Raw genomic sequence first — 12895 nt, 5'->3', positions numbered from 1 at the left:
TTGGTACCATCTTCAGTACATTTGGACCATATACCTGATTTAGATGATGTTGCCGTTGGTTCAATGTAGTCTTCAGATAGCTTGCTGTTTTCAGTCCCTGGAGTATCCAGCCCTTGTGTGTTTGCTAGAGTTGACCGTCTAGTACTAGGTGATCTGCATTTTTTCTCAGTATTAAAACTAAATCTGGATGGAATGGTGTTTACTTTCATTTTAATATGTTTTACAGATCCCATTATTTTGTATTCCATATAATTTGCCATATCTTGTTCCAACTGAAATAATATGCATTAATAGCTAATTAGTTAATGGCTTTCATAGAAATTTTAGGTTATGTTACCATCAACTTTATTTATACGTATATAAGAAGGCAAAGTATTATTAGATTTTAATTAGGGGTTTTTACTTACATTGAAGTGATCCTCACATAAATACAATCGACTTTTAATTGATAATGACTTAGGATCTCGTTTTGCGAGTTTCAACCAAACATTCCTCATTTTAATATCATCTGGCACTTTGATAAACAACTTTTCTGTAGTTCTAATGCTAGTATTTGGACAACTAGACACTATGCACCAACGATAGCGATGGTAATTCATTATTTTTTTGCAAAACACCAAATATTTAAAACTATTAACGTTGAATTACGAATGCCACTCGTACGTCATACATGACTATTGTTTTTACCAATATTACGTCACCAAAATGACAGCGTTTTGAGAATTGCCAATTAAAAAAGTTTCAAATTTAATTTATATCTATGGGTTTAATTTTTCCAGAATATATTCTTAGTAGCTCTTTATTTGGAAATTTACACATTTTGAAGTACTTTTTCGGAGATAGTAGAATATCCTATGGTTTAACACATAGACACAAAATATTCATGTATGTAAATATAAATATAAGTTCGATATGATCCCTTATGGACTAATAATAATTACCTATACAATACTAGTTGTCACCCGCGGCTTTGTTCGTGTTGTAGAGATTATTAGTCATTAATGAAGTATGTTCTTGGGGTTTAAGCTTTTCCAACCAGCCAAAGAGTAACAGACAGAGTTCCTTTCACATTTATAATAATTTTCGATTTTTTTGAATTAAAACAAATTGTTAGTATTTTTATAACTTTGAAAATAAACCTAGTCTTAAAAAATTCAACTAATAACTGTATACTCGCCGTTTTCACTTGTGATGCCGGATGTAGATGGAGATTCAATTTTGTTCGGAAATATTTCTTGCATAACGTCCATACGCCGCCGTTTGCTTACGGCAGATCGCGGCTGTGGCGGCGCGGTGCGTTTCATTCTGTCCGGTTGACATTGAAATCTCGACGGCAAACAGTCTGGTTTCATTCTTTTTTTGCCGACAAATCCCATTACACTGTATTGAATGTAATTTTCCATGTCATTGGGCAACTGTGATGCGACACAATTACATTCTTTTTTTAAAAAAAGAATACTAGCAATGCCCCAAATTAATTAAGAAATTACTTTTTATGACATGTTTCATGTACATAATGTTAGGTTAGGATTTATTTATTTTAGGCAGATCAGAGGCTAACTTAATTTTCTAAATGCTTACATCGAAGTGGTCTTCGCAAAAATATATCACAGATTTGGCAGACGTAAGTTTCGGGTCTCGGCGTGCTAACTGTAACCATTTCTTTCGTCGTTGAGTACATCTAGGGACGTGTATAAACAATTTTTCAGGATGTGAGACTGTTGTACTTTTGCACATAGGCACTGCACACGTCTTGTAGCTTGACATTTGTACAAATTCAATAAGAACGGTATAATATTTCCACTGAATATTCGTTTGAGGTTAGATCATCGTAGTCAACTTTGTTTTGTTCTATGTGTTATGACGTCATTCACGTCACAGGTAACAAATGTCAGTGTCCGGCTGTTTACATGTGAATTTTAAATCAATGGTTTTTTTTTCAAAACGCTTTTCTGGGAAAAAGATAAATTGTGATGTGATAAAGAATATTTAATAGAAATACATCAATTTTAAAATAAATTTCCGATAACTGTTAAATTTTACAATCTGTCATCCATTGCCTTGAACAAAACCACCATTATAAGACAAATTAAAAAAAAAAATAATTGCCGCCATTACCACGATCATGTCCGCTGTCATAAAAGTTTCAGTTTTCGGGTCCACCGCGTCACATTGTGAACAAAACATTGTTCTATGAATAATAATGATTATTTATTAATACCGTTAAAAATCAAATTTTATGTGCTTTGTTAATATTATCAAAAAAGCCAATGAGAGTGTTAACGGCATCTCATACCTGCGTTAAAATACGTCATAATATTTTAGGGCAATTCTAAAAATTCAAACAATATATTCATTATAAGATTTTTAAATTAACATAGTTATTTTTATTACTATCATATTTAAAACTAGTCTCGTGAACAAGACATTCGTAGATAATGTCGAAATATCGAGTTCCACCAAATAAAAATAAAAAACATGGTAAATATCCCGTTTTAAATACTGATAATATATTCATTTCACAAAAATGGTGTGTCCGTGTAATCTTTAATTTAAAAAACACTGAAAATTTAATCTATTAAACTAGTTGTAGCCCACGAATACGCTCTTGTTTTTGAGTTGTTTTAGAAGTTATACCGTTCCTCGAAGTTCAAAATTGCTTCATAACAAATTTTATCAGATTCAGTCAAGTGGTTTATCCTTGAAAGAGCAACAGACTGACATACATTTCGCATATATATTATTAGTACAGATTTATTATTGTTGAAAGCAAGAAGTTAACGACATGTTAACACTTGTTTACTGACGAATTTTCCTTTAGAATATCCCACGATCCCTTTCACTAATAATATATTATGCGTCTACAAAGAAAACACAGCTAACTAAGGAAAGTTAAATCAAACGGCTTAATATTTATTTTCGTGTTTATTAGGTTTTAGTGTGTAATAGCTTGTTGTGCGTGTAGAGCGCGGCGGAGTGCGCGAAGGTGGCGGGGCACTGCGCGCACTGCAGGGGACGCTCGCCCGTGTGCGTTCGGATGTGCGACCGCAGGATAGACAGCGACTGGCGACAATATAAACGCACATCAACTTTAATGATGATTTAATTATGGAAAGAGACCTGAGTGATACTGGCTTCCTGAAAACAAGGACAGACCATAGTGTGGAACGCTCTATGCTTTGGTATGCTGGTCCCGTCATCAAAGAGTGTTAAGAACCGGAGCCGGAGCGGTAAAAGCAACGATCCACACACGAACCAAAAAATCGTCCCTTAATTCGAATTACGTTTTTTTGTTTTTACCGTTGAAAGGTTGAAGGTACTTTGGATTAGTAGTGCAAAAACCTTTATTAAAACTATAACACCTCGCCTTGTTGCCTCCACTGGTGACTTGAGGGCTGGTTTTTGCCCAGAGGTTCGAAATTGCGATTCGACGGGGAAATACTGCCAGCATTCTAGCCACCATTCCCCGCGGTCTTGGTTTGAACAGTAAATATTTTTAACGGGTGCTTATTCTGATACTTAATCTACTACAGAACATCTTTATAAACAACGTTCACAGCTTTTTGTCATTAGACAATACAAACCGCTATGTCCCTGCGTTTTAAATATGTAGCATCTTCGAAAATAGCCATGCACAATGTATTTAAGGTACTTAATTGGATAAGGATTAATGCTGTATTGCTTAAAATCACGACGTAAATAAGCGTAATAATAAATAACTTCTTGACCAAATAATGTCTTTGAATTAGCACACACTGGAGACAAATATAATAATAATTCATTTAAGCTATAAAGTAATTAAAACTTTATATTATTATGAAATTAGAAAATTTTAATAGCCGTTGTTGGTAGGTAGGTACCATTTATTCATCAAACAATCTATAGAATACGTGATAAGAGGGTGGTACCGGTTCAAGGCTCGCACAAGACCCTACCACCAAGATCTTATACTTATTGTTACCATAACTCACCGTGAATCCTCTCCCGCAATGATCGCAGATCTTATTCCTCGGCGGCCTTTTCTTTTCATGGACAAATTCCCTGTGCTTCTTTAAACTGGCACTGTTTATAAATACCTTAAAACAGCAACAAAATTATAACACATATTTAAAGTTTCGAAATTAAACTTTATTTACCACTTATAAGGTTTATTATTGCGTGTAAGGAAAAGTGTGTTAAGTCATTGCCTTATGTTCCATTGCTAGGCTAAGCCTATTTAAATTTGTGTCTACAATTCATCGCCACTTGTAAACTTACACGTATTGGAATACAATTTATCCGGCTCGCAGAGGACCAACTTTTGTTAAACTATATATTGTCCCTGTTGCTCAGAGAAAGAGAGAGGGAGATGGATAATATAAAATAGATTTGGTTCATACCTTTGTACATTTGTTGCAAGCGTGTTCAGTGTTGTTCAAGTGCATCCAGTCTATGTGGTCTTGAAGCGACCTCTTTACTATGAATTTCGCATCGCATTCGTTACAGGCGAATCTGTAGAAAAAAGCGTGATGACGTCACTCATTCGGTACAGTGTGTTTCATCTTGGCCTGTTTCCTTTAGCATGTTCCAACCATAAGACGAATAAAGACCAATAAACAACATTTGACATCGAAATGAAGCGATTTCATTGGTCGAGAGCTCGAATAATCTATGATATTCGTTCGTTGCTCTTTGAACGTCGAAGAACTTCCAAAATTCCGATAAAAGTTATCGGAATTTTGGAAGTTAAGTTAAGTGTTCTTTTTGTTTTTTTATGGCATTGGTTGGCGGACGAGCATATGGGCCACCTTCACCACCACCCATAGACAAAGGCGCTGAAAGAAATATTAACCATTCCTTACATCACCTATGCGCCACCAACATTGGGAACTAAGATGTTATGTCCCTTGTGCCTGTGATTACACTGGCTCACTCACCCTTCTAACCGGAACACAACAACACTGAGTACTGCTGTTTGGCGGTAGAATATCTGATGAGTGGGTGAAAGCTTAAAAACTTTTGAATTGATGTGTCCCTTGTGCCTGTGATTACACTGGCTAACTCACCCTTCTAACCGCAACACTACGATTCAGTGTACTTGGCGATAGAATATCTGATGAGTGGGTGGTACCTACCCAGACAGGCTTACACAAAGCTCTACCACCAAGTAAAATTAAGTATTGTATTATAAATAAAGATATATTTACAGTCCTTTACAAAGTACAAAATAATACATCTAGTGTTAGATGTTCAGATGTCATTTTGTTAACATTTATACCAAGTAAACATATGAAAGGACGGTGCCTAGCGATGAGAGGGCCTTTTCGTCTTCCGATATCGCGCGGACTGGACATCCTCACATTTGCTTGGTATACGGAAGTTTGCAGTATTTGTTTTTCTTGTTGGTTTCGTATTTTTTTTTTAATTTAAAAATCAACGTCCACAGCCAAAACTGGTATAATTTTTCGATGTATTTTGATAAGATAAAAACATTGGAATCGATATTTAACGCCGATTATCAACGTATTATATATAAAAAATATATACAATAATAGTATAAGTTCTCGACTCTTATACTTGTTTTTATTTATGTTATTTTGTGATATAATTTACAGAATATACGACGTATATTCTGTAAAAACGCTATTGCGTTTTTACAGAATATACGTCGTATAGATGAACTAAGAACGCGAAATCTTTGCCCAATAGAGAATTTAAACCAGAGTTTTGGAGCTGTTTCTGTTTATATATTAAAAATAATATTATATTAATTCTACTTGGCGAGTATCATAAAAAAAATCCAAATATACTTTATTCAAGTAGGCTTTTACAGGCACTTTTGAATCGTCATTTAACAAACTATTTATAGTAAAGCTATCACCGGTACGGAATGTAGATTCTACCGAGGAGAACCGGCAAGAAACTCGGTAGTTACTATTTTTCAACATCTAAATACCTCTTGTCGCTGTGCCGCGAGTGGTGCTTGAGGTGGTACTTGAGGCCGAGGTGCGTCTGGAAGTGCGTGCCGCAGTCGGCGCAGTACGCGGGCGCGGCGGGCGAGTGCTTCGCCGCGTGCGCCGCCAGACCGGACTTGGCGCGGTACACCTTGCCGCACTTGTCGCACGAATACACGCGACTCGACTGCCGGTGCACCGTGCTGCACACACACACCTTTCACACATACGCACGCACACACACAGAGATACACAGTTGAATCTCATTGAATCCGTCCAATTCATAGCCTTGTAACTCAAAAAAATAAACGCAAAGTTAAGTTGGTCAACTAAGAGGACAAGTTTTGACGATTACTCAAAAAGAAATTACATAAATTACGTAAATTTCCCACAGCTGGGCAAGGGTCTCCTCTGTCTAGTTAAACTTATGCCACCACTATGTGGCGTTACCTTCAAGCCACAGTACAAGAATACTTGTTCCTAAAGGGATCTGGATGGGCCATCTAATGGTAAGTCACCACCGCCCTTAGACATCGACATAAGAACACCAACCATCTTACACCCTCAATGCGCCACCAACTTTGAGAACTGTGATGTTGTCTCTGGACTCGTATTTACACTGGCACACTCACCTTACAAACCAGTTAGCGATAATAATAAGTCTAGTGTATAAAGAATATTATAATTATAGCATTCAAAGAATTATAAGTTGTTTATGATTTAGTTTGTTTACCAAAGTGTGCAAAGGATCACATTTGTTTTAAATATAAAGTTTAATACTTATTGTGTTATTATTGTACAATAAGTTTTACTCATTGTCACCATTCGGTTAAATAAGTAAATGAATTAAGGCCATATAAGGGCATTGAATAAAGTTCCCACAAGCCAATATAATTTACTAAAAAGGCAGGGCCGGAAGGTAAGCTTAGGGGGCCCTGGGCTACTACTTAAGGGCCCACCTAAGACATATCTGAACGTAGACTTGAATTAAATTAATTGAATGGGTTTGATTAATTGCAGGACTCGCAGGGCTGCAAACCATACGATCTGTTTAATTTAATAAAGATATGGATTATTTTGCAGTATCGCCTGTTTTTATGAATCCACGGGGCCCTGGGCTGAAGTCCAAAATGCCATATGGTAGATCCGGCCCTGTAAAAAGGTGCTTAGAAGAACCACGTAGGCCATAAATCTAGAATACTTACAACATATGAATCTTCAGGCCGGCATTGTTGACAAAGGAGTTGCCACACAGTTCACATTCGACCTTCTTCGTGCGATGCTTGTCGCGGTGATAACGGTAGATTCTGTGCGACCTTGGGCAAATTACGAGAATTTATTAGTCAGTTCAGGGTCATATTGATCGATATTACATGCAAACTGTATTTAAGGTACTTAATTGGATAAAGATTCATAAATAAGCAATGATTTCTCATAAACAGTAAAGCATAAAAATGGTTATTGTGGGCTATCGTTATGAGACCTTTTTAAGGTGTACAATACTGTAGTACATTATCTTGATCTATCTCGTAGGGTTCAGCTAGCGTTTGCAATGTAAGCGCAAAAAAAGTGTTTATTAACGACATCACTTTAGAAACCTTTAAAATTATCAGTGTTTCTCTAATATATTGTGCATAAATACATAAAAACCTTCATCTTGAATCAATCTATCTATTAAAAAAAACCGCATCAAAATCTGTTGTGTAATTTTAAAGATCTAAGCATACACAGGGACAGACAGCGGTAAGCGACTTTGTTTTATACTATGTAATGATAAATAATATACATAAAACCAAAGCGTGCTGGAGAGGAATTATTATGGAGTACATACATTACATTAGCAGCCTGTAAATTTTTCCCACTGCTGGGCTAAGGCCTCCTCTCCCTTTGAGGAGAAGGTTTGACGCATATTCCACCACGCTGCTCCATAGCGGGTAGGTGGAATACACATGTGGTAGAATTTCGTTGAAATTAGACACATGCAGGTTTCCTCACGATGTTTTCCTTTACCGCCGAGCACGAGATGAATTATAAACACAAATTAAGCACATGAAATTCATTGGTGCTGGGTTTGGACCCGAAATTATCGGTTAAGACGCACGCGTTCTAACCACTGGGCCATCTCGGCTCTCATGGAGTGGAATTGTGATTTCTTCGAATCTCCGTAAGTACTACATTGAGGAACGCAACAATATATCGTAAGTTCACTAGCAACGTGTTTCTGTTTGGAATCGTAGTCGATCTGATTATGTTTAAACGTTACCTCCACTTTATACCAAAAAGCGTCGTTCTTGGACAATTTCTAAATTTCGCCAATAGAGGCGAGCGCATAATCTTTGCATCGCCAATAGAGATCAGCCTCCTGCTCTTGAATTATGGGCATGATTTGATATACCTTTGCTTATTTATCACAAAAAAAAAATTACTCACTCTGTGGAAAAATCACATAATTTACACGAGAACTTCGTCTTTATCCTTCCATGACATTCGTTGTAATGCTTCAGCACCGTATAGACGTTGTTATTGCGTCGGCCGCATTCAACGCACTCGTATCTGCGACATATCGACTAATTACTTATCTCATTGAACGTGAAGAATTAAAAAGAGATCAGTCAGGTGTTAGGTACCTAACACCAATTCTGTATCCTTTACAACGTGTATTTATAATATTAGTTGGGATTAGTGGTCATATTAAGCTTTAGGTAAAGTCGTTGTAATTTTCTCGTGGTACACGTTTTATGTAAACATGCCTGGATGCAGCATAACGTGTTTTCCGAGGCACGGGAGCGTACATACATACTTCCAACTTCCTGACTTCGGGCTTTAATTGCGAATATTTCGACGGAAAATCCAATATTTTTTTTCGGCCTGACCTGTGGTTCGAACCTAGAACCTTGAGATATGTGGTCTCATATGAAGCCATTAGATCGAGAGATTCGAACACCACAGAACATTTAGATCCTGACCTGTCACATCAATTCAAAAGTTTTTAAGCTTTCACCCACTCATCAGATATTCTACCGCCAAACAACAGTACTCAGTGTTGTTGTGTTCCGGTTTGAAGGGTGAGTGAGTCAAGGTAACTACAGGCACAAGGGACATAACATCTTAGTTCCCATGGTTGGTGGCGCATTGGCGATATAAGGAATGGTTAATATTTCATTACCATTAACCACTTACCATCAGGTGGCACATATGCTCGTCCAACCTATACCACCAAAAAGAAAAGCGCTCACCTTCTAAAATGCCTTTTATAATGTTCATCGTACGACGTCTTCGTGCCCAGAATTGAATTGCAGATCTTACATTCAATGCCGTCGCTCTTCTGCGAACAAATAAAAAAAAACGTAACAGTTACAACGGATTACCATGTCCTCGGTGTAAGAGTCCGCATTCAAAATTAAGACTGCATTGTTGTTTTACCACGTGTTTTGTCAACGTTACTAATTATTTATAATCAAAGCCAGTGATACCAAATTCGCTTCATCTTAAGTCACATCTGAACTGATAGCCGTTGGGGCAAAAAGGTTCTGGAGTGGAGACCGCGAATCGGCAAGCGTAGTGTAGGACGCCCTGCGGCACGATGGAGCGACGTTATACGGAAGGTGGCCGGTAGAACATGGATGAGAAGGGCCGAAAATCGGGCTCAGTGGCGCGCCTTGGGGCAGGCCTACGTCCAGCAGTGGAATAACAGAGGGTGATCATGATGATTAACTTGGTGAAAAGTGCAGGACTTCGTGCAAACCCTTCTGAATCCTCTACCTCTCATCAGGTATTTTGCCACTAAACAGCAATAGTTAGCATTTGCATGTATCGGTTAGTTGGTTATGTTAGCCAGTGTAACTAAGGCATAGAGATCGTAATATCTTAGTTCCCAAGGTATGTGAGTAGTGAGCCAATGTCTATGTGTGGTTATCACTTAAGATCAGATCGCACGTTTACCCAACCCCCTCCCTATATAATAAAAAGTACATCAGCAATAAAATAATAAACACACACACCACACACAAACGCAAGCAAGCAAGTACGAACGCACGTACGTAAGCACGCTCTGCGAACACATTTTTTTTAGCATTAGCCTGTAAATTTCCCACTGCTGGGCTAAGGCTTCCTCTCCCTTTGAGGACAAGGTTTGGAGCATATTCCACCACGCTGCTCCAATGTGGGTTGGTGGAATACACGTGGCAGAATTTCGTTGAAATTAGACACATGCAGGTCACGATGTTTTCCTTCACCGCCGAGCACGAGATGAATTATAAACACAAATTAAGCACATGAAATTTCAGTGGTGCCTGCCTGACCACTAAGCCATCTCGGCTCTTACACAAGACATTTTTTAAATTACACCAATTATTTTTCTTTAATAATAGTGTTATAGATTTCCAATAAGTTAATTCATGTTGCTATAATTTCGTAATGTTTCGAATAATTGTTAGATGTGACTTCTGAAACACATTTACATGCCTAACTCAGGAGACAAGGACGTTACTAATTGTAACGGTAAACTGTGTTACCATATAAAAAAACAATTTGCCGTACTTACTTTACCGTGACGTTTCTCCATGTGATTTTTCAATGTCAATTCATGGTCGAAACCCGTTATACAAAATGCACATTTAAATGGTAATTTTAAATAACTGTTCTTCAACGCTTCATCTTTCCTTTCATCCAGCATTTCCTCCTCGCTCAGCATTATTGTACGTATTTTCCCTTCGTATTTTTTTTGTAATGGCGTCTTCGCCTTGCTGACTTTCGTTCTTTTTTTTTCTTTCTGCAACTCTATCAAAGGCACGTCCTGTTCGGTGTCGGATTTACGTTCGATTTTAACTTCCGTTTCTATATCTATGAATGTATCTGTGGCTGTCGGTTCTAATATTTGAACTTCGATCGGTTGTGATTTTATTGTTGAATTTATTTCTATATTTGAAAATTGAAGACTCTGTGTGTATACATTCACTGTTTTCAGATATTTTGACTGGAATATAAGAAGCATATCTTTTTATAAATAAAGTAAAGTAACGGCCTGTTAATGTCCCACTTCTGGGCTAATGTCCCACTTCTGGGCTAAAGCCCCCTCCTTTTGAAGTTTAGGAGCTTATTCCACCACACTGCTCAAAGGATGTCGGTGGATAGTTGAATACACATGTGGCAGAATTTTATTGAAATAAGACACATGGGTTCCCTCACAATATTTACCTTCACAAACAAGCACGAGAATTAAAAACGCAAATTAAGCACATGAGAATTAGAGTATGCCTGGGTTTGAACATGCAATCATCAGTTGAGATGCAAGCATTCTAACCACTGGGCCATCTCATTTAAATATAGATATATTTAAATGAGATGGCCCAGTGGTTTGTGTAATATAAATTATAACAAAAAAAACCTTTTTTCATAACAATTAGGTATTTATTGATTACATTTATTTATTTTCAAGTAAGATAATATTGTTATAATAACATTTAATTTAATTTATAATAATTATTTAAAAAACAAATATTTTTTAATAATTCTTATTGTTGTTATTAATTCCATTAATTTTGTTATGTTATATATAATTTTTCAATTATATTCCTTTATTTCAATTCTTTTGACAACCAGTGGAATGTGTATTTTTTTTTTATATTCAAAATACTTACCTCATGATACAATTTATTCATGCTGTGATTGACTTGATTTTTAAAGTCTTGTATTTTTTTTATCACACTATGGCATGTGTAGCATATTAAATGGTCCAGTAACTCCATCTGAAAATATAAATTGAAAATAGTTTATTAATGTTAATTAAATAATAAATTTACATTTCCTAGCTAAACAAATAGTTATCTCTTTAATCTATTATAAAAATATTGCTGAGGTCTAATACTTATTGTGTAGTGCAACTTATGGTATCTCTTTCAAGCAATCCGATTCAAGAAAGATTTAAAAATAGAATCCGGGTACAAATATTTATGAATAATGAATTTAAAAAATATAACAAGAAGGTTCTATAGACTAATAAATATTCGAAAAGTATTGTTTTTTCATTTGTTAGATATAATAAGAAAGTAATTTTTCTTCTTTCTTAAATTTGAATAAGTGTCTAAATTATAGTACTTTATAGAAGTTTCTAAAATAAAACATTAAAAAAAGTAATACTATAAAATCTGTGGAACTATTATAAAAAAAAATAGAAGCAAAGATATTATCCAAACATTCCACTTGTAAAAATGAACTGTTAATTTTGCAAATAAAAAAAAATTTAATACATTTGTAGGTATTTCTTATTTCAATGTTAAGTTCTTGTGTAATTAATAATTAATAACGCTTTTGGTATCCTAGTAATTATATTACAAACATTTTTAATAAGACCTTCTCCATTTTTATTGTAACAAGATACCAATATGTTAAAGGGTGACTATAGTAGATGTAGTACTTTTTAATTGGTATGATTAATATAAATTTATTATATATACACAAAGATTATTAACTATTTGAATAATACGAAAATTTATCTCAGATTATTACCTTACAGTCCAGTAGAAAATCGAAAACCTTAATATGTACACAATTTGACAAAGTTATAAAAGGCACTTCTTTTTTTAAACAAGAAATGCAAATCTTATCTTGAGACACTCTTGTCTCATCCCTATTTAAACTAACATTTAAATTAAATTTTAAATCTACAGCCATTTTTAATAATAAAAGTTTGTATTTATTTTGCAATGTAAATTCACGACGCCATTACTAATACATTTCACTCGTAACGGAGGTTTTACTGCTAGGGTGTATGACTTTTTTACTTCGGTGGTTTCTCACACTGCGGAAAGTATCAACGTTTTATTTGATTTTGTAATTTTTTTCCGCATTGTTAATATCACAGTGCCGAAAAGTTTAGTGTTGCCTATGCATAATTTCCCTTTAAAACTTATTAAAATATCATTTATCTAGAGATCTCATTAGTCTAGACATTGTATTGAAAA

General features: G+C 35.6%; 1 protein-coding gene across 2 annotated transcripts; it reads right to left on the bottom strand.

The window, feature by feature from the left end:
• Positions 1–2926: 2926 nt before the first annotated feature.
• Positions 2927–12827, bottom strand: LOC125075235 (zinc finger protein OZF-like). 2 transcript variants are annotated; one of them, XM_047686931.1, is made up of 10 exons: positions 12441–12827; positions 11573–11680; positions 10477–10908; positions 9170–9258; positions 8364–8486; positions 7140–7249; positions 5936–6149; positions 4380–4491; positions 3972–4076; positions 2927–3063 (listed from the first exon to the last, which is right to left on the bottom strand). In XM_047686931.1, exons 1-10 carry the CDS (start codon positions 12603–12605, stop codon positions 2929–2931), a joined length of 1593 nt encoding a protein of 530 aa, XP_047542887.1. In that variant the 5' UTR covers positions 12606–12827; the 3' UTR covers positions 2927–2928. The 2 variants fall into 2 exon arrangements, with proteins under 2 accessions (XP_047542887.1, XP_047542888.1); XM_047686932.1 differs by having other exon boundaries at positions 5936–6136; positions 7139–7249; positions 12441–12824.
• Between the last annotated feature and the right edge of the window lie 68 nt (positions 12828–12895).

Source organism: Vanessa atalanta, chromosome 30, assembly GCF_905147765.1.
Source record: "Vanessa atalanta chromosome 30, ilVanAtal1.2, whole genome shotgun sequence".
NCBI lineage: Eukaryota > Metazoa > Arthropoda > Insecta > Lepidoptera > Nymphalidae > Vanessa > Vanessa atalanta.
Note: the sequence above shows the minus strand (reverse complement) of the source record. Positions and strands in the feature narration are given on the sequence as shown.